The sequence below is a fragment of the Protobothrops mucrosquamatus genome, unplaced genomic scaffold (assembly GCF_001527695.2).
Source record: "Protobothrops mucrosquamatus isolate PMUCROS unplaced genomic scaffold, P.Mucros_1.0 scaffold203, whole genome shotgun sequence".
Lineage (NCBI taxonomy): Eukaryota > Metazoa > Chordata > Lepidosauria > Squamata > Viperidae > Protobothrops > Protobothrops mucrosquamatus.
The window spans coordinates 366,911-389,026 of NW_015386558.1; the positions used below are offsets into that span (position 1 = coordinate 366,911).

A 22,116-nucleotide genomic window follows, 5' to 3' on the forward strand; every position below is an offset into this window, starting at 1 on the left:
CACCCCCTGCACCGGCAAAGGCGTAGCTGGCAAGCGGCAGAGATGGAGCAGGCCGACCACCAGCTGGCCCAGCCCAAGGGAGGTAAAGGCACCCGCCGGAAAAGGGGGGAAAATGGCGGCCAAAAAAAATGGCGGACAAAAAAAATGGCGGACAGCCTTGCTTGGCGACCCCCATGAAATGGTCAATCGACCCCAAATGGGGTCCCGACCCACAGGTTGAGAACCACTGGACTAGGGTTTGCTCTGAGATGATGTTAGTACTGATGATGTTACCTAGTTGGGTAAGGAAATGTCTGCAAGAAAACCACCAAGCTCAGAGAGCACCAAGTACCCCACAGTTCAACCCTGAGCTACAAATATTCTCTTCTATTGGTAAAAGCAACTGTACCCTTCATAATCCACTTGGATTTTTGATAGATCTGTTCTCAATGAAATCAACAGCTGAGTTTTAGGACAAGTAGTAATTAAGCACTCCTCCATCTCAATTCCTATCTTAAGTATCTCAGTTTTTCATTTCTTTGCATGGATATGTTCTTTGTGTTCGTTTCAAATCTAGTCTTTTCTCCCACTTACAAAGGAAAGTTATCATCTCTAACAATAGGACTGAACCTAGCAAAGGATTAAACCCTATTTAGTGTGTCCAGATGTGCTAAGTTTCGAACTCTCGTATATGGTGGTGGTGGAATTGTGGGAATTGAAATCCAACACATCTGAACAGGGTTGGGGTGGAGAGCTTTTAGCACCTACCTCTAAAGACTATGATTAGGAGAATTAGAAAAGCAACTTTCCCAAAGCTTAAAACTTAGAAGGTTACAAATGAAAAGTTAAAAACAAAAAGACGCCCATGAGGAAGAGAGGTTTGCATCGTGTTGGTGTTATGGTGGAATGCTGCATCATTGTCACTTGAACAGGCATTCAACCACGGGAGCATATTTAAAAAAGAGAGAACATCAATTCCTCTAACAGTTGAGATTGCAAGGAAATGTGATTCCTGCAAGCATGCTCGAGATAGAAGTTGGTGGCCATCTACATGGTCAACCTCCAGACAAGGACAGAGATTGCTAATAGAAGAGTTTCACTTGATTTGGGTTAGAAGTTCACAAATACAGCATATATATCATGCATAGTACCTATGCATTTGTCTAAGATAGGGGTGGGCAACCATGGCCATTTTATGACCTGTGGACTTCAACTCCCAGAATTCCTGAGCCAGGATTTCTGGGAGTTGAAGTCTACAGGTCATAAAGGGGCCATAGTTGCCCATCCCAGTCTAGGATGTGCTATATGGGAAGCAGTTGCATCAGAAAGCATCATTCTGGAGATTTGGAGGCTATTGGCCTCCATTGCTAGATCTAACAACAAAACAAAACAGTACAGTACAGTACAAACCAAAAGAACTCATTTTCAGATTTTTGTTCTCAAATCAGTAATGCCCAGACTGCTTGTGGATGTTTTGCCAAAAATGGAAAGCATTTTTTAAAAAAATCAATTAATGAAAGTATCAGGAAGGGAAAAGACCCCACCTATTACAAAATAATTTGGGAACTGCTTTTCCTATTTTCGTTCAAAGTACCAAGTCAGCATCATCTTAGCAGCAATTCCAACAGATGCAAAGCCTCAAATTAGGGAAAGGAAATTCTCTCATTCATTCTAACATACTACACCCAAGCACACTTGAATTTGGTTTCAAACCCAGCACTGGATCTTCCCCCAGAATAATAATGAATGATTATTTTGCAGGAAGCTACAGCAACTTGAGGATGTTAAAAGAACCAGATGCTATTGAACTGAAGCCTGAAGCCTTTTTGAGTGCAGTGCCTGTCTTGAAAACGCTTCAGACCTCACCTGGGCATAGCATCAGGTTGCTCTTTATTAAAACAACACATCTTTTTTCCTGGCTTCTAGATGGGCCTAAAAAAAAAAAGATACTGATTTAAAAAGAATTTAAATCCTAAGACTCACTCTTTCCAAGATTCACTTGGCGCGCTTACATTTTTTTCCTTTTTTTCCGTTACTTTTTTAATAGCAGCCGGGTTCCCTACTGGTTCAATTCACCCAGTTCTTATCATTCTGACTAGCCACAGAGGTCTTTCCTGCCTCTGCTCTCCCAAATCGTTGCACAGCTGGAGATGACGGGACTTAACCAGGGAGGAAGAACTGGAAGCGTCCCCCAGACAGGTGATGCCGCCGTAGGCTGACCCTTTGTCCTTTGTTTCACCAAGTCGCCATATGCAAACATGGCGTGATGCACAGCAAAAAAAAAAAGACAGAGAGAGAGGGGATGAACCCTTCGCTACCTTCCCAAGCAAAGCTCACTCATGCAAGGGGGATGGCAGGGGACCAGTGAAAGGGGCAGGTTCTCTTTCGAAGGCAGCTAACGGGCCAGACACATCAACATCCAATATCCTGTAGCACACATTCCTGCCAATGGGGAGGTGTGACCCCGTTTCTCTTGTCTTTTTTGACTTAAATTCATTGACTTCACCGTTGGGTTTGTGAGAAGCACGGAGAGAGCTGGGGAGCAGGCCTCCTAAGGCACAGAGCACAGATGCAGGGCACGTGGCAGGCAAGCAAGCAGAAGCTGCTCCCTACATAGGGAAAAGTCAAAAAAAAAAGAAGAAGAAGAAGAAGAGCGGCTATCGGGGATCGAGTCTCATTGGACGTAGCCGAGGTTCTCCATCTCGTTCTTATACCGCTGTTCGGAGACTTTGCTCTTGTGTTGCTTGCTCTCCAAATGCTGCCGAAACTCCATCTCCTCGCTGGCCCCGGCGTTGCACATGGAGCAGTAGAACTGGCCGCTGGGGGTGACGCACATGGCGAGGTCACGAGGTATCCGCTGACGGGAGCGGGGGTTGAAATAAGGGCCTGGAGGAAAGCAAACAAGACATTTTGGGGAGACAGCCAACCAGGAAGAATTTTCCAAAAAGATGATGTCCACCAGAGCTTAGCTGGTGCATATCGACAACTCATGAGAACCAGTACGTTTTCTCAAATACAGGTAGTCCTTGACTTACAACTGTCCGTTCGTTACTTACAAGGTTTAGTAACGGTTTAAGGTTACAACAAGCACTGAAAACAGTGACTTACGATTATTGCCGCATCCCTGTAGTCACATGATCAAAATGTGGATGCTTGGCAACTGGCATGTATTTAGCACAGTTGCCGTGTCCCGAGGTCATGTGATCCAACTTTTGCAACCTTCTGATGAGCAAAGCTAATGGGGAAAGCCAGATTCATTTAAAAACCGTGCCGCTAACTTAACAACCGCAGTGATTCACTTAAAAACAATTGTGGCAAAAAAAGTGGTAAAATGAGGCAATGCTCACTTAACAACTATCTTGCTCAGCAATGGAAAATTGGACTCAGTTATGGTCATAAATTGAGGACTACCTGTATTAAGAAGACTTAAACTGCAGCACCTAGAGCGGGCTTGGGAGGGGGAGAGGATTGCACAACATGACAGCGTTGTGTGGAAGAGCGGCAGGGTGGTGTGATGCGTTGTGTGGAAGAGCGGCAGGGTGATGTGATGCGTTGTGTGGAAGAGAGGCAGGGTGGTGTGATGCGTTATTAGAACAGAACCCTTTGATATTCAGTTCTGCACTTTTTTTTTAACAAGGTAAGGAACTAGGGCTGAAATGTGGGTGTTTCCTTGGCTTAGAACAGCGATCTCCAAATTTAGCAACATTAAGATCAGTTGACTCGGAGTCCCAGATTAGTGGAATCCGACTCTCCTCAGCCATGGCTGGCTGAGGAATTCTGGGAGTTGAAGTCCACAAATCTTAAAAGTTACCAAGTTTGGCGAGAGAAACCTCTGCTTTTTATTCTACTCTAGTGAAGTGAAGTGAATAAATAAATAAATAAATAAATAAATAAATAAATAAATAAATAAATAAATAAATCTCACCAAATTGTTGTGGTATGGCCTGGGAAAGCCCTGGAGAATACCAAAAAGACTCTTGCCAATCTTGACCATACCTGTGTTATTTTGCACAGCATAAACATTCCTTCTGTTCTGCGTCATCTTGAATTCGTTCCCTTCTTTTCGTGCTTTCCTTTTGCCGGCCATTTCAGACGACTCTCTGTTTATTGACAGTAGGAAAACACCAAATTAATTGCAGGGAGGTGAGGAAAATTTACAGGCGTCAGCAGGAAACAAGTTAGCGGAACTACTGGAGCCGTTACCACGGCTGAGCGTTTAATAATACCTACAAGAACGAGTTGTTCTGTGCCTCAGCCAACCGCAGCCTTTTGGCGTGATTCTTGCCCTGATAGTGAGCCTGGGCCACTGCTGGTGAAGAAAAGGACGCATCACACAGTTTGCAATAATCGTTCTCCGTGGCCAAGATCACTCGCCCTCCTGGTTTCGGGGAGGACCCCTGGGCAAAAAAGGAAGACATATTTAGATATATCAAAGCATTTGTTTTCTTTCCAAACAAAAATTCTGAATGAGATCCCAAAAGCTGTCAATACAGTATTTTTGGACCTAGTGTTACAGCTTTGATTTTTACCATGTTTATCTATATCAGTGTTTCTCAACCTTGACAATTTTAAGGCATGTGGACTTCAACTCCCAGAATTCCACAGCCAGCATTGCTGGCTGTGGAATTCTGGGAGTTGAAGTCCACATGCCTTAAAATTGTCAAGGTTGAGAAACACTGATCTATATGACTTCGTAAGCAGTCCAAAAGTCCTTACAAGACTCCAGCTCAATGAAATGCAGTAGGTAACAGCTGAAATAGAGATTTTCTTTTGTCTCCAGTCCTGAGTTTTCTACAGAGAAACTCTGTGTTTAAAAGCATGTTTAAAAACTTTATGTATGAATTGGAGGCAAAGTTATTTGATCCAGTTTTTTGTAGTTCGGAAATCCATCAATGATCCCCAAGAGGGGAGACTAGCAGAGCTCTAAAAAAAAGCTTTTCCATTGTTTAACACAGGATGTCCAATCCAGGCAACTTTAAGACTGGTGGACTTCAACTCCCAGTATTCCCCAGCCAGCTGGCTAGGGAATTTTGGGACTTGTAGTCCACAGTTCTAAAAGTTGCCTAGATTGGACATCCCTGATTTTCAACAGCTCTTATCATCAGGAAATTCATCTTGACATGTAGTCTGAATCTCCCTTCAGGTAGTTCTCAGCTTACAGCCATTTATTTAGAGATTGTTCAAAGTTACAATGATGCAGAAAAGAGTGACTTATGACTGGTTCTTGGACTTATGACTGTCAAAGCATCCCATAGTTGTGTAATTACAGTTCAAGTGCTTGGCAACCACCATGTATTTACAATGGTTGCAGTGTCCCAAGCTCTTGTGGTCGCCATTTGCAATCTTCCCAGACGGCTTCTGAGAAGGACAGTCAATGGGGAAAGGATTAACCATACTTTAACTAGCTAATTTGTAATCTTCTTTCTGGCTTTTATTGAAAGGAATACAATTGCATTTTACTGTTTTCGTAAATTGCCCCGAAATTCTGTGCTTCAGCAGCCTATCAACAAATGAAAATTTGAATTTTAAAGCTTATTTACATTCTATTTCCTTAGCGAATTCAACATTTTTCAATTTTCATTTTCATCTGTCCGTTATTTGCCCAACAGTCTTTAGGCTGAGATACTGATTGGTTGGTTCACTGCTACTAGTAAATTTTTGATGAGTCTACTTTTCAAACTTCTTTGTAAAATCGTAGTATCATAGCTGACTTCACTGGAAATTATTCCCAACACAGCAATGACACCCATTTGCTTTTATGAGGGTAAGTATTGTGAAAAGACATTTTAGATTTTAAAGCTCTTTTTTAAAAAAATCTAAGAAACTGCCTCCACCCAGTGGCCAGCCTTATGAATTTACACTTGAATTGAGGGAATATAATTAATTCCCCTTAATTAAAGGAACTGAACTACACTGAAAGAGATATATGAATGCCAATTTTCTCTGTGTTTCTTCTAGAATACGCAGGATCATTTATTCTACAGTTTCCCAATCCTTTCAGGCTTGTGGACACATCTGAATGTGTCTTAGGGGTTGCCTTCTTCACTTGGCAGCTAGAGAGTCCTACTTCTCAGAAAATAAATTAGCGAAGATGCCATTAAAGTAACTTTAATTTTAGGCCAGGAGGCCAGGAACTAGTTATAAAATATATAACAGTATGTTGAATGGCCAAATACATAGGCAATATAATATCTGTACATCAGATGTTATAATACCTATTTATTCCCATGATCCACACACCAAAATGTCAGTTTTCTACAGGGTAGTCCTTGACTTACAACCACAACTGAGCCCAAAATTTCTACTGCTAAGTGAGACAATTGTTTAATAATAATAATAATAATAATAATAATAATAATAATAATAATAATAAAAAGTTGGAAGGGACCTTGGAGGTCATCTAGTCCAACCCCCTACTCAGGCAGGAAACCCTATATCATTTCGGACAAATGGCTGTCCAGTTTCTTCTTAAAAACCTCCAGTGTTGGAGCATTCACCGCTTCTGGAGGCAGGTTGTTCCATTGGTTAATTGTTCTGTCAGGAAATTTCTCCTTAGTTCTAGGTTGCTTCTCTCCTTGATTAGTTTCCATCCGTTGCTTCTTGTCCTGCCTTCAGGTGCTTTGGAGAATACCTTGACTACCGCTTCTTTGTGGCAGCCCCTGAGATATTGGAACACTGCTATCATTCACCCCTCATCCTTCTCTTCATTAAACTAGACATACCCAATTCCAGCAACCGTTCCTTGTATGTTTTAGCCTCCAGTCCCCTGATTATCTTTGTTGCTCTTCTCTATACTCTTTTTAGAGTCTCAACATCTTTTTTACATCGTGGTGACCAAAACTGGATGCATTATTCCAAGTGTGGCCTTACCAAGGCATTGTAAAGCGGTATTAACACTTGACGTGATCTTGATTCTATCCCTCTGTTAATTCAGCCCAGTACTGTGTTGGCGTTTTTGGCAGCTGCAGCACACTGCTGGCTCCTATTTAAACGATTGTCCTCTCACAATTATTATTATTGAGCAAGGTACCCCCTATACTATACCTGTACATTTGGTTTTTCTTGCCTAAATGTAGAACCTTGCTTTTTTCACCACTGAATGAGTTCTGCCCCATTATATGACCTTTGTTGCCACGGTTGTTAAGTGAATTGCTGCAGTTGTTAAATTAGTAAAACGGTTAAGTGAATTTGGCTTCCCAAATTCGCTTGTCAAAAGGTCGCCAAAGGGGATCACATGACCCCGGGACACTGCAACCCCCATAAATATGAGCCAGTTGCCAAGCATCCGAATTTCGATCATGTGATCATGGGGGTGTCGCAACAGTCACGAGCATGAAAAAAACGGTCATAAGTCACTTTTTTCAGTGTTGTTGTAATTTTGAATGCTCACTCAACAAATAATTGTAAGTTGAGGACTATCTGTAACAGATAAATGGGGGTTGTTTAGAGAAACATACATGCTTATTTTTCTAGACTCAAAGAAGCAGGGCAGGAAAGAAACTTGATGGGCAACAAGGAATATCTGCAGACACAGAGATGGATGATCTGACATTTGCTAGTCTTCTTCACGTGATCCATCTACTACAAGGGTCTTCAAACGTGGCCCTTTTATGACTTGTGGACTTCAACTCCCAGAATTCCTCAGCCAGTGATGCTGACTGAGGAATTCTGGGAATTGAAGTCCACAAGACATAAAAGGGCCACGTTTGAAGACCCCTGATCTACCAGAACTAGATCATGAGGAAGGAAGAAGTACCTTGTTCAAATTCCAATCCTGAATTACTCCACCCAGCTATGATCTATCGTCAACCTGATCCTTCAGGTCTTCCTCTGTTGGCCATCCTCTTCTCTTTCCTTCCACCTTTCCCATCATTATAGACTTCTCAAGGGAACTAAAATCTTCACATAGTTGTTTCAAAATATAAACTAGCATCTTTTATTTTTCTTTTGGGTGTCGTTTTATATATATTTGATTAAAAAAAATGGGTGACCACTGAAATTTGCAAATGGGTAGGCAGATGAACCACAATCTTATTTGACCTTCATTGAACACACTCCCCAGTCTCCTCCATTTAATGCTGGAAAATGGCACCAAATGATACGAGTGTAATCACGTTCCAATGAAAGAGAAATCCTATGTTTGCCCGCAACCCCAAGAGAACTATCAGCGCAAAGCACACAGACTTGGTTGCCACAATTTACTAAGTTAAAATGTAGTTTGTTTTCATTAAGAATGTTGCATGAATACACCACTTTGCTTTGTGAAATCTGGTTCGTGGCTTAGCGTAATGTGTGAACCAAGCCAATTGTGGTATAGCCAATATATTATGATTAAGTAAACCATAACTGAACATAATGTGTGAATTATGTTAAATTATGAATTAAGGTTATAAGATTTTATAGCAGGACCACACAGCGAAGCTTCATCTAAACCAGGGGTCCCCAACCAGAGGTACGAGACGATATTCCAGGGGGTGCAAAAACTTGGGTTTTCAAAGTTATAGTGTATATGCATAATTTGTTGTCGTTATTTCGAACTTTTGTAAGGGGTGTGAGAATATATCAGAAGCGTTCTAGGGGTGCGGGGATAGAAAAGGTTGGGAGCCGCTGATCTAGACAATATTTTAAATATATGTATGCTTAAGCCTATCTAGTTGTTTATATTTAAACAATAAAAGTCCCTAGAGAAGGGAAGGAATTGGTACATTCAAAAAAACCTTCTTAAACCTGCAAAGAGGCAGCAGCTTTGGGGAGAAACAGATTGAAATGCTGGGAGCAATGAATTAAGCTGCCATTTAAGAATGAAACCCAAACACTTTAAAATAAACACACATTTAGTACATCATCTAATTTGCCTTAAAGTTCAGTAGTCACCCTCTGCTTTTTAACAAACCAACTCAACAGTTTGTAAGCAAACAGAATTAAACTTAGATTTAGAAGAAAACACAGAAATCAGAACCCAACAAAACAATATGCAATATCCTATTTTCTGAAAGAAGATGCACTACTACTGATTAATATGGCACTGCTACACATCATTACCTGGGGTGCAAGGGACACCATCGGATGAGTAGCTGGCTCAAGAGAGTTACTCACTCGGGCAGAAGCTGGACAGCTGTTGGCAGCATAGTAGTTCCGAAGTTTCTTACTGTGGTTTTTACCCTGGAAAATCAAATTTCTGTTATTAGCCTAGCACAGGGGTAGGCAACCTTGGCTCTTTTACGACTCGTGGACTTCAGCTCCCAGAATTCCTGAGCCAGCCATGCTGAGGGGAAAGGGAAAGGTTTCCAAGCTGAGCCATGCTGGCTCAGGAATTCTGGGACTTGAAGTCCACGAGTCATAAAAGAGCCAAGGTTGCCTACCCCTGGCCTAGCACAAACTGCACCAAAGCCATCAGTGACCTACCACCATTCCTTCTTAAGCCTTCATCAATACTAAGTGGTGGAATTAAATCTTCAGAGCTTCCCTTTCTAGGGTTTTTTTTTTGGGAGGAGGGGGGTCCATGAGAGGTGGATTTGTGGTTAGATTAAGGAGGGAAATTGGTGCTTTAAGCCTTGCAGGGGTTGAAGGACGCTTTTTACCCCATAGAATGCTTAAAACTGCTCCCTACCAAAGAGTCTTGAACACATCCACATCAGGAGTGGAGTCCTGATGGGCCATTCAGTCTGAAATAGCTCTTGAATAGAGAGACATTCCTGTATTAAGAAGCAGGTCTTTGTAATCAAACTAGGAAGGCGAGAGAGAAAAAACAGCATAATTTCAGAAGGTGATTTTTACCTGGATTTTAGAACAGGTATAATCTCCCTGACTTTGGACAGATGCAGGTAGTCCTTAACTTACAACCATTCCTTTAGTGACCATTTGAAGTTGCAGCACTGAAAAAAGCGACTTATGACTGTTTTTCACACTTAACAACTGCTGCAGCATCCCCACGGTCACATGATCAAAATCTGGGTTACTTGGCAACTGGCATTTGTTTATGCACACCGCTCGCACAAGTGAAGCTGCACAAGCATACTTGCCAGCCACTCACAGGGAACCATCCCCTCTCCCCCTCCTCCGTCAGTCCGCAAAGCCCGAATTACATGGACAAAGCTGAATTAATAATGGAATGCATTGCCATTAAATTATTATTATTATTATTATTATTATTATTATTATTATTATTATTATTATTATTATTATTAATTATTTATTTATTTGTTTGTTTATTTATTTATTTATTTATTTATTTATTTATTTATTTATTTATTTATTTATTTATTTATTTATTTATTTATTGTATTTTTACCCCGCCCTTCTCCTTGCGGACTCAGGGCGGCTAACAGCCTAATAAAAACAAATACAAAAATACAAAAAATACTATCTTTAAAAACATAATTAAAAGGAAATATTAATTTGGCCTTTGTTATTTTAAAAATTATTTTAAAACCCAGCTAAAAATTACCCCTTAGGCCAGTCCTGCTAGCTGAAATAACCATGTCTTAAGGGCGCGGCGGAAGGAAGGGAGATCCGGGATCACCTTGATCTCTGGGGGTAGTTCGTTCCATAGGGTGGGAGCTCCCACCGAGAAGGCCCTCCCCCTGGGGGTCGCCAGCCGGCACTGTCTGGCTGACGGCACCCTGAGGAGACCCACTCTGTGGGAGCGTACCGGCTGATGGGAGGTAATCTGAGGCAGAAGGCGGTCTCGGAGATATCCAGGTCCGATGCCATGGAGCGCTTTGAAGGTGATAATCAACACCTTGAAGCGCACCCGGAAAGCCACCGGTAGCCAGTGCAGCTCGCGCAGTAACGGCGTTACATGGGAGCGACAAGTCCCTCCCAACACCACCCGCGCGGCTGCATTCTGGACTAACTGGAGCCTCCGAGTGCTCCTCAAGGGGAGCCCCATGTAGAGAGCATTGCAGTAGTCCAGGCGGGAGGTGACAAGGGCATGGGTGACTGTGCAGTAGTCCAGGTGGGAGGTGACAAGGGCATGGGTGACTGTGCGCAAGGTGGGATGGGAAATAGACAAATTCACTGGGGGGGGAATCAGATTGTTAACCTTGATGGATACATACTAGGTAGGATTATAAATGGTATAGAACAGGGGTAGGCAACCTTGGCTCTTTTATGACTCGTGGACTTCAACTCCCAGAATTCCTGAGCCAGGCTGGCTCAGGAATTCTGGGAGTTGAAGTCCACGAGTCATAAAAGAGCCAAGGTTGCCTACCCCTGGTTTAGAATATGGCTATTATAGTATATGATTGTGTTCTGTCTTACAAACAAAGTAAGCTTTTATCCTGAATATTATTTTTCAGGAATCCTGTCCTTTTTATGAGATTACTAGATTTCTATGCTGATCATTATATAATTTAAAAAAAATAAGTAGAATTCAAGCCTCCAATTTTTACTTCATTGGGCCCATTATTATTCTTTCCTTATGTTTATCATGGTTCATTCCAATTAGTTATACCTTGTCTTTCAAAACAGAAACCCTTCTTACAAACCACGATCACAGGGAAAAAAAGCAGGTTTCTTTGAAAAGGAGATGCTTCATTTATAATCTTTGTATTGCAAACTTATGGCAAAGGTTTTATGTGAAGCACGACTCCTGTTTTATAATTCAGCTTTTAGTCCAATATAGAAGCTGTCTAAAGATGGGCCAAAACAGTGTGCCAGTTCAGGCTGTCCTCAATTTACAACCACAATGAATTCTGCCCATTACAGTCATAGGTTGTGACAGTCGTAAATTAAATCAGTCACGTGACCAACCCAATTTTATGACTATTTTGTGGCAGTCATTAAGCAAACATGGCTATCATAAGACAACTGCCATGTTCATTACTGTAAGCAAACCATTGTTTGCTAAGGTGCAGTTTTGCAGAAAACCAGAAATAACTTCCAGTTTAAGGCAAAATAGTCATAAAACATAGTCATGTGACTATGGGATGCCCCAAATCGATGTAAATACAGCCATGTTGCCAAGCACCCGAAGTGTGGTCACGTGACCAGCGGGGAGGAGCCAACTGTCAGAACTTCAGAACTGGGACATACCGTGTTTCCCCGAAAATAATATTGATTTTTGCTCCAAAAGATGCATTAGAGCTTATTTTCTGGTTAGCTCTTATTTTCAGAGAAATACAGTACTAAATGCGTCTGTCTGGCTGATGATGTTGACTGGGGGCTTATTTTTGGGGTGGGGCTTATATTACAAGTGCCCTGAAAAATCATGCTAGGGCTTATTTTCCAGTTGAGTCTTATTTTCGGGGAAACACAGTAATTCCCTTTTTTGTAGGTAGGTTGCAACTTTGATTGCGAGGACTACCTGCTTCTTCTCAAACAAACTGCAGTCTATAGCAATGGCACTTAGACTTATATACCGCCCCATAGGGCTTTACAGCACTCTCGAGGGCAGGGGTGTCAAACTTGCAACGTCACGTGACATGTCACGACGTATCGCGACTTTTTTTTCATTGCTGGCAATGAGGTGGGCGCGATTTTGGCATAACGTATCCGGCCTACGAGCCGGCAGTTTGACACCCCTGCTCTAGGGGGTTTACAACGTCAGCATAATTTGCATATTGCCTCCAACAATCTAGGTTAGTGATGGCAAATCTTTTAGAGACCGAGTGCCCAAACTGCAACCCAAAACCCATTTATGCATCGTCGGGTGCCGGGTGGGTGTGGCCATTGGGTGGGTGTGGCCATTGGGTGGGCATGGCCATTGGGTGGGCGTGGCTGCAGTGGTAACGGCAGACTGGGTGGGACTAAAAAGTTCAATCAATCAATTCCAACTTTGCAAGATCTTTTTTTCCCGCAAGAAGTTGAAATTGACTGATTGATTGAACCTTTTTTTTGTTTTGCACATGGAGGCAGAGGCTTAAAGCGAAAAGGTTTTATAAAACCCAGCTGAAGGCCTAGGACTGGGGCGACAGCACGCGTGCCCACAGAGAGGACTCTGAGTGCCGCCTCTGGCACCCGTGCCATAGGTTCGCCACCACTGATCTAGGTCCTCATTTTACCGACCTCGGAAGGATGGAAGGCTGAGTCAACCTCGAGCCCATTAGGATTGAACTCTGGGCAGTGGGCAGAGTTAACCTGCAGTTTATACGCTGACACCTCCAATGATATCACCTTGGATGATAAATGGCAACCTTCGGCTGTGAAACCCACTGCACTACACAGGAGATTTGGACATGCAGACAGGGTATCCTCACCTGGTAGTGTGCCTGGGCTTGCTGGGCAGAGTTCAGGGTAACGTTGCAAAGCCTACAGCACAATGGCTTGCATAGTTCTTCCAGCAAGGGGTCCTGCTCCCCCCTCGTGGCGAGTTCCTCATCTTGAGCAAGTGGCAAGGATGGCCCCGGTCCCAGCGGTTTCGGTGGTGAAAGTGGCAAGGTGGCTGTGGGCCTGGTGGCCACTGACATAGGAAGAGATGGGGGCGTTTCAGGAGGAGGAAGAGGAGGAAACCCAGCTTGCTGCAAAAGAATCATTGGCTGACCGGCCTTCCAGCATTCTCTCTTCGAAACCCAAAGACGACTTCGGATCCAGACTGAAAAGCAAGAGAAAAATTCAACTCAACAGGCGCCTCCAATGACAAATGTCAGAATTGGGTTGGGTAGTATACCTACAGGGCAAGATTTGGTTCAACTCGTTCACAGTATTCACCCACTAAGGAATCTTTATAAAGTCTATTAAGTCACAATTGGCTTGATAATAAACTGTGGCTTGCAGTCCTCACTAAGTTCGCATGAGAGGCTATGCCAAAGCCCAGAAAGTTCACTTTTTAGCCTACTGCAAGTGTGCAAAATGTGAGGTCCAGTGGCTACATGAGATCCACCAGCATTCCTTCCATAATCCTGCCCCCTGGAGGGGAGAGAGTCAGGACCAAAATTTTGGAGTTTTGAGAGCTTTTGTGGGATTTGGCGTGCTATAAAGGTCAAAACAGTTGCCCTGCTGCACCATTCCCCAAATCTGCTTCAAAATTGGGGATATATAGCCTCAGAGGTTTTAGGGGTGTAGCCCTTGACATGTTACCAGTAGCCTAGTGTGGTCCTCAAGTCAATGGAACTTGTTAGTCTCTGGTTTAGGATAGGATACAGGTAGTCCTTGACTTACAGCCACAATTGAGCCCAAAATTTCTGTTGCTAAGTGTCAAGGTAATAATGTAACAGCTAACCAGCTTGTATAATGTGAGATGTATGATGTAATGTTGGGAATGAGTCAGCAGGGTCTATGTCCCTTTAAGAGCCAGCTGAGTCTGTGTCTCTTTAAGAGCCTTTGTATAAAAGGGAAGGCTCCGCAGATGTGTTCTGTCTCTTCCGTTTCCTGCTGTAACTGCTATGTGTTGGAGCCTGTTGTATTAACACTTGTATGTATATTGTTCCTGATGTATGATATTGTAGATAGAGTAAAATAAACCACCATTTAATATAGACCACTGTTTACTGTGTTTACTCCTGGGTTATCTCAGCACAATAAGACTGTGCATGCTCTGACACTAAGTGAGACAGTTGTTAAGTGAATTTTGTCCCATTTTTATGACCTTTCTTGCCACAGTTGTGAAGTGAATCATTGCAGTTCTTAAGTTAGGAACACAGTTGTTAAGTGAATCTGACTTCCCTATTGATTTTGCTCATCAGAAGGTCACAAAAGATGTTCACATGACCCCGGGACACTGCAACCATCATAAATATGAGTCAGTTGCCAACTGTCTGAATTTTGATCATTGATCTTGGGGAGACTGCAACGATCGTAAGTGTGAAAAATAAGTCACTTTTTTCAGTGCTATTGTCAGTGCTTTTTTTGTAAAAAAAAAAAAAAAGGTGCTGGAACTTACACATGCCTACCCTACAAGGTTCCATCCAAAAAAGGTGCCGGAACTCCCTTCTGGGCGTTCTATGACAAAAAAAGCCCTGGCTATTGTAACTTTGAACGGTCAGGCCACTAAGGGAACTGTTGTAAGTCAAGAACTACCTGTATACTCCCAGCCATACGATCTTAGGTCAACTAGGGGGGGGGGGGGAAACCCTTTTTTTTTAGACTTTTGTCTTCCAACTCAGCTTTCCCACACTCTTGTTTTCCTGAGCTGAGTGGCAAATCTGGGAGTTGAAATCCAACATCAGTGGAGACCAAACTGGAGAGGCGTGTTTGTGATATCAAACAGGAATATCATAAATGGTAACGTAGTTTAAGAAAGGAAGCTTCCCATCTGCAGATATGCCGTTTCTGTGGAATACTGAAATTTTGTGGGATCGCCACAATATTAACTTGCTGAAAACATAATCCATTGGATGATTACCAATGTTACCTAGTTTGGTAACGAAATGTCCAGAAACTATATTTGAAACAAGCTTGGAGAGCAAAACCACTGCCAAAAATCTAAAACCCGAGCTACAAGTATTTTCTATTATTCCATTGGATGATTCTTTCTTGGTCCTTGGTTTTGAAATAAATAGTAAACGGTGGGCATGAAAAAAACTGTACATATATCTATAAGTGGTAGATGTGTCATACAGCCCCAAACCTATTAAAGATTGCAACAATTTACTTTACCCATAAGCATTCCTTCCAGGCCATCTGCCTGGAACTGCAAGAAACAGAAAGCAGAGCCAAATACGCATAGCTACACATCTGGTTACTGCACTGCTTTAGGTCTGGTGAGGCAAGAGTACAGATTGCACAAGGCAGTGAGAAAAATTGGAGGGTTTAGTTCACTTTTTTATATTTTTCAATGGCGGGGCATCAAAAGAAGAAAGACAAGGTCTAATCTTTTTTTTTTTTAACCAAAAGTACAGGTAGTCCTCAGCTTACGACCACAATTAAGCCCAGAATTTCAGCTGCTAAGCAAGGCGGTTGTTCGTCCAGTCATGCCCCGCTTTTTACAAGCTTTTTGCCAAGATTGTTAAGTGAATCAGTGCAGTTGGTAAGTGAATCGGGTGGTCGTTAAGGAGAATCTGGCTTCCCGCATTGACTTTGCTTCTCAGACGCTGGCTACGATGGTCGCAAATGTTGGTCACGTGACCCCAGGATGCTGCCATTTCATAAACACGTGCCAAGTTGCCAAGCACCCAAATTTTAATCACATGACCATGAGGACGCTGCAACCGTCGTAAGTGTGAAAACTGGCCGTAAGTCATTTTTTTTGGTGGCATTGTAAGTTCGAAGCTCACTAAACAAATGGTTGTGAGTGTAGGATTACCTGTGTTGTCTAGCAAAAATTGGAACGTGGAATTTTGATTTAATTTCATCTTCATCATTTGCTTCTCCTCAGCCTTGATTTAATATGCTAGCATTAAACACCTAACTGTGTATAGGAGAGCTGGCAAACTGCAAAAAGAGTGAGGCAGAGGTAGGCAACCTTGGCTCTTTTATGACTCGTGGACTTCAATTCCCAGAATTCCTGAGCCAGCCATGCTGAGGGGAAAGGGAAAGGTTTCCAAGCTGAGCCATGCTGGCTCAGGAATTCTGGAAGTTGAAGTCCATGAGTCATAAAAGAGCCAAGGTTGCCTACTCCTGGAGTAGGGCCTTCTCGGTAAGTGGCACTACAACCACGGAACTCCTTCCCTGTGACAATTCATCAGGCTCCTTTAATCTTTCCCCCCATCACAAACACATACAGGTAGTCCTTGACTTACGACCACAGTCGAGCCCAAAATCTACGTTGCTAAGTGAGACATTTAAGTGAATTTTGCCCCATTTTACAACCTTTCTTGCCATGGTTGTTCAGTGAATCACTGCAGCTGTTAAGCTAGTGACCCAGTCGTTAAGCGAATCTGGCTTCCCCATTGACTTTGCTTGTCAGAAGGTATGAAAAGATGCTCACATGACCCCGGGACACTCCAACCGCCATAAATATGAACGGGTTGTCAAGTGTCTGAATTTTGATCACATGATCGTGGGGATGCTGCAACCGTTGTAAGTGTGAAAAATGATCATAAGTCACTTTTTTCAGTGCCGTTGTAAGTTCAAATGGCCACTAAATGAACTGTTGTTCTACCTGTACATGTCTGTCTGTGCGCATGCTCAATAACAATTTGTTTCAGGACATTCTCAAAACTAATACCTCTCTCACTTATATTTTCCATTGATGGCAACCGCAGTAATAGTCCATGAACTGGGTATATGCATAATTCTGTATTTATTTATTTATTTATTTTTGGCATATTTATGTAGTGTATATTGGAGGTGGTGACCCTCTGAGAGCTGTGTGCAACAAAATTTCATTTTAATGTATGCCGATTAGTGTACATTCAAAGTGACAATAAAGTTATTATTCTGTTCTGTTCTATTCTATCTGGTTCATTGAAGAGTTACAGGAAATCTGATTGGCGAAGAGATGATGATGATGATGATGATGATGATGATGATGATGATGATGACAAATGTATGATATCATGCATGCAATACCAATGTACGATGGTCTGCTATCACTACAGGAAGAAAATTCAGGAGATACCTGAATATCTGAAGCTTCAGGTATCTTCCAGCATTCTATGCAAAGCTTGCCAAGGAACACACTTGTTGCTAGACAACACTATTGACATTTGTATAAACTTTTTTCTGTTATTATATACTCCCTGTTCTCCCCCCCCCCCAAAATTGAAGGCCACATACAGTAATGTAAGGCAGTCTAAGTGATGTGTATATACAAGATGGGCAGGATATAATTTTTGCTAGATGCAATGCACACACACACAGGCACACACAAAAACACAAAAATTGAACTCAGTGAGTCATATTTCTGCTTCCTACTTTTAGTGAAGGGAGGAAAACAATTCCCCCCCTCCACTTTATTCTAAGAACTCTGCAAAATAAGTTGAGAAACAGTGACTGGTGAAGGCCACACAGCGAAATTCATTGCTCAGGGGGACTTGAATAAAATCCAATCTTTTAAACGCTTCACTATTAAGGTGATTGATTTGACTGAACTGAAATTTGCTTTTGATCTGCAATACCTTTTCTAATTCTTCTTCTCCCAAAGAAGGGAAAGAAATAAGTAAACACTGTTCAGCAATATTTCTTTCACATAACCCCATCTACCCCATCTGAACATTTCAGTCAGTTCAAAGAGAAAACACCATAAAACAAGATAAACATGAGGCCTTCATAAAAATGCCTGCAGATGGAAAATCGGTGTAGGGAAGGGGGGGAACCCACCCCACCCCTAAATTTAGACAAGGGTGCTCAGACATTCCAGCAGTCCCTACTAGATTTTCTTCATTTTTTCTTTGAAAATGTGTCGCTTTTCATCTGAACTGAACTGAAGAAGCAAAAACATTTTCAAGCAAAAAAACAAGAAAGTCCAGTTGCCTTTTGGAAAAAGCACCTTTGGGATAATCATGACCCGGATGATTGAGACACTCCTTAGACATTCAGAGATTCCAGCAGGGCACCTGTTGCTCACGGGGCACCTAACAAGAACATGTGTGCATTCTCCCTACATTGTTGTGACTTTTCCTGGAGAAGTATTACTGCCATTGCACTGGTCTCAAGTGTCCAGGTTTTGCAATACTTCATTATGGCAAATAAAAGTGAGCCATCAGGAGAGATCTTTCCATGTTAGCTAAATAAATACATAACTGGGAAACTGGACAGATTTTCCAGAAGGAACTAGCAAGCTTCAGCAGTTGAAAGCTAGAGCAACTCATCTAGGAATGAAAGTTGATCTCTAGTGCTTGATTCTGGATTCATGAAATGGAAAGGAGCACCCTGGGAGAGCCTATTAAAATAGGAGGATCTGATAACTCATGCAGAAAATTCACAACACCAAATGAGATTTTTTACTACTCCCCCATCTCACCCCAAAAGAGAACAGACTCAGCACAGCTTAGAGTACATCCTTGTATGGCTGAGGCTGCAGAGCAGGCTCTTCTCAGGTTAATTTAAGCATTACAGGTAGTCCTCGACTTACAACAGTTCATTTAGTGACCGTTCAAAGTTACAACGGCACTGAAAAAAAGGGGACTTATGCCTGTTTTTCCCAGTTATGACCATTGTAGCATCCCCACGATCACGTGATCAAAATTCGGACACTTGGCAACTGACTCACAGTTGTGACGGTTGCAGTGTCCCAGGGTCATAAAATCACCTTTTGTGACCTGACAAGCAAAGTCAATGGGGAAAGCCAGATTCACTTTACGACTGTGTTACTAATTTAACAACTGCAGTGATTCACTTAACAACTGTGGTAAGAAAGGTCGTAAAATGGGGAAAATGTCTCCCTTAGCAACATCAATGTTGCACTCTATTGTGATAGTAAATTGAGGACCATCTGGTTTGGTTTTTTTTTCTCCCTCTCTCACTTACTCCAGTGTTCTGGGGGTCTCACGAGAGACTGATTGCTAAACTGCAAGGGATTGATACCATCATCGTCATCCTCATCATCACCATCACCATCATGAGTTTCCTTCCTCCCTCGCCTTCTCGATCCGATCCAGTCCTGCCTCTCCCTTTCCAGATACAGATGTGCATCGCCTTGCAGCCACTCCAAAAGACTTTTCCCCCAAAACCAAGCTGAACAACAACAGCTGCCACAGAGGTGTCAAAAGGCCCGGAACCACGAAAGGCAGAGCCGGAGCCTCCGCTTCCTCGCCGGGGTCTGCCGGGTCACGGCGCTCCCCACGCCAAATCTCCGGAAGAGAAGGCAGGCAGGGAGGGAGGAAGACGGCATGAACCTACCGGCTTTCTACGAGCTGGAAGAAGAGGAGAGGGAGGTGCGCGGGCGTCAGTCGCCTCCAGGACGCCGATCGCCGGCTGCGGCGCGCTCCGTTGCAGGCTCAGCACCTCCGGCTCGCTCTTCCCATCTCCCCAGCCCGGCTGCCTGCATAGCCAAGGAGAGAGGCTGAGACCGGGGGGAGGGCGTCGCATAACCGGACACAGATGCGAACAGCTGCAGGAAGTGACCGCAGAGCCCAACCGGAGGGGAGGAGACTCGGGGAAACTACCCTGCCACGTCTCCTCCCAGAGCGCATGGATCTTCCAGGGCCCGGCCGAATCGCTTTTCGCCGGTGCGGGCTTCCCCCAGCCCAGGGGTAGGCAACCTCGGCTCTTTTATGACTCGTGGACTTCAACTCCCAGAATTCCTGAGCCAGCTATGCTGGCTCAGGAATTCTGGGAGTTGAAGTCCATGAGTCCATTTAGGGTTGCCAGGTGTCCACTATTTGAGTGGACAGTCCACTTTTTTCACATTATGTTCACTATTTTTTTCCACAAAATAGTGGACATTATTTTTTATTCAAAAGCTTTATGATGAAATGGTACGTAATCTAAAGCTGTACAGTCTACTTTTTTTACTACTTAACACACACACACACACCCCGCTTGTCCACTATTTTTTGGAAGCAGACCTGGCAACCCTATGAGTCATAAAAGAGCCGAGGTTGCCTACCCCTGCCCCAGCCGGAGAGCCTCCGAGCGCGCTGGACCCACAACTCCCAGGGTGCCGATTCCCAGGACCGAATCTTACATTTGGGGGAATCCTAGGGCAGGTGGAAAACCCGCTGCAAGGATGCCTCGATTTTGCAGAGCCGGTTAGGAGTTACCGGTGTCTCGCGTGCCGCGCGGTTCAGCTTAAGCCACTGTTGCGTTGACCCAACTGCTGGATGTGGCCGATGCACGCTAACCCAATATCAAAGGGATCACAGTCTAATTAAGCCCAGCGCGTGCCCCTAACTTCGTGGTACTTGCAGTGTTTCTCAACCTTGACAATTTTAAGGCATGTGGACTTCAACTCCCAGAATTCCACAGCCAGCAATGCTGGCTGTGGAATTCTGGGAGTTGAAGTCCACATGCCTTACAATTGGCAAGGTTGAGAAACACTGTGTTAGGGTATCCAGAGAATTGCTTTCCCCCCCCCGCCACTGTAAAGTAACAGAGTATAGTATCGTAACCACCGAAAAGAATAAAACTGTTATGACGGCGCATAATTCTATAAATAAAAAATGCCTTTTAAAAAACAAAAGAATCATGGAGTTGAGCATTTAGGGTTTTGAAATTCCATCTCCCTCTTGTTGAATGCAGTGATGGGAACAAAAACATCCATACACCGAATAGCCCAGGGCAGGGGTAGGCAACCTTGGCTCTTTTAGGACTCGTGGACTTCGACTCCCAGAATTCCTGAGCCAGCTATGCTGGCTCAGGAATTCTGGGAGTTGAAGTCCACGAGTCCTAAAAGAGCCAAGGTTGCCTACCCCTGGCCCAGGGTTATCACATGTAGGCTGCAAAACTCTAAATGGTCACTAGATGGCACTGAATCTTCAGACTCTCAGTTGTCATCCAAGGTTGCTTGCCCTGAAGTTTACAGCCCAGACAAGGGATAAACACTGGAGATCACGTGTGAAGTGCCCCCCTCCCATTAGTACTAATTAGAAGTGGGTGCTTTTTCCTCGTTATATCATAACCTTATACAGTCAGCATAGTTTCCCACTCTGTCTCTTTCTTTCTAAGCCATGATATATATAGTGGGATTACACAAACTGATTCCCAAACTCCTGATGCCAGGTCAGGGTTCTCCCATGCCAAATCTAGCAAGTAAGGCTTAGCGTGATATTTAAACCCAAACTAGTTTATTTAACAATAGTTTACTGATAACAGATTAATTGGCTTTATGAATCTAATCACTGCCTGCAACACAATGATTAGATTACTCCTTTTCTGTATATAACAGGTTGTCAAAATGCTAAATTATTATTTTTTAGCCATTAACCATCCAGTTGCTTCACATTAAGCATTCTGAGAGTAAAAAAAAAATTACACCGCAGGGTTTTGTTTTGTTTTTAATTTCCATTCAACTGTGTCCAGTTTTTGGAGACTGCCTGGACAAGTCCCTGCAGTTTTCCTGGCCAGGTTTTCCAGAAGTGGTTTTACATTGCTGAGAGAAAGTGACTAGCCCAGTGGTTCTCAACCTTTTTAATGCCGCGACCCCAACCGGTCGTAAGTCGAGGACTAAATCGGTCGTAAGTCGAGGACTAAACCGGTCATAAGTCGAGGACTACCCAACCGGTCGTAAGTCGAGGACTTTCCCTGCCCGGGAGCACCGTGCATGCGTGGTTCCGCCCCCTGCACCGGCCGAGGCGTAGCTGGCAAGCGGCAGAGACGGAGCAGGCCGACCACCAGCTGGCCCAGCCCAAGGGAGGTAAGGCACCGGCTGGAAAA

At 43.3% G+C, this 22,116-nt stretch overlaps 1 protein-coding gene across 1 annotated transcript; it reads right to left on the minus strand.

Annotated features, from left to right (window-relative positions):
• Positions 1 to 2,014: 2,014 nt before the first annotated feature.
• Positions 2,015 to 19,655, minus strand: ZMAT3 (zinc finger matrin-type 3). Its single transcript, XM_015813928.1, has 6 exons — positions 19,642 to 19,655; positions 13,179 to 13,513; positions 9,022 to 9,141; positions 4,210 to 4,376; positions 3,976 to 4,079; positions 2,015 to 2,865 (listed from the first exon to the last, which is right to left on the minus strand). The coding sequence occupies exons 2-6, from the start codon at positions 13,452 to 13,454 to the stop codon at positions 2,654 to 2,656; spliced, it is 879 nt and encodes a 292-aa protein (XP_015669414.1). The 5' UTR covers positions 13,455 to 13,513; positions 19,642 to 19,655; the 3' UTR covers positions 2,015 to 2,653.
• Positions 19,656 to 22,116: the final 2,461 nt, after the last annotated feature.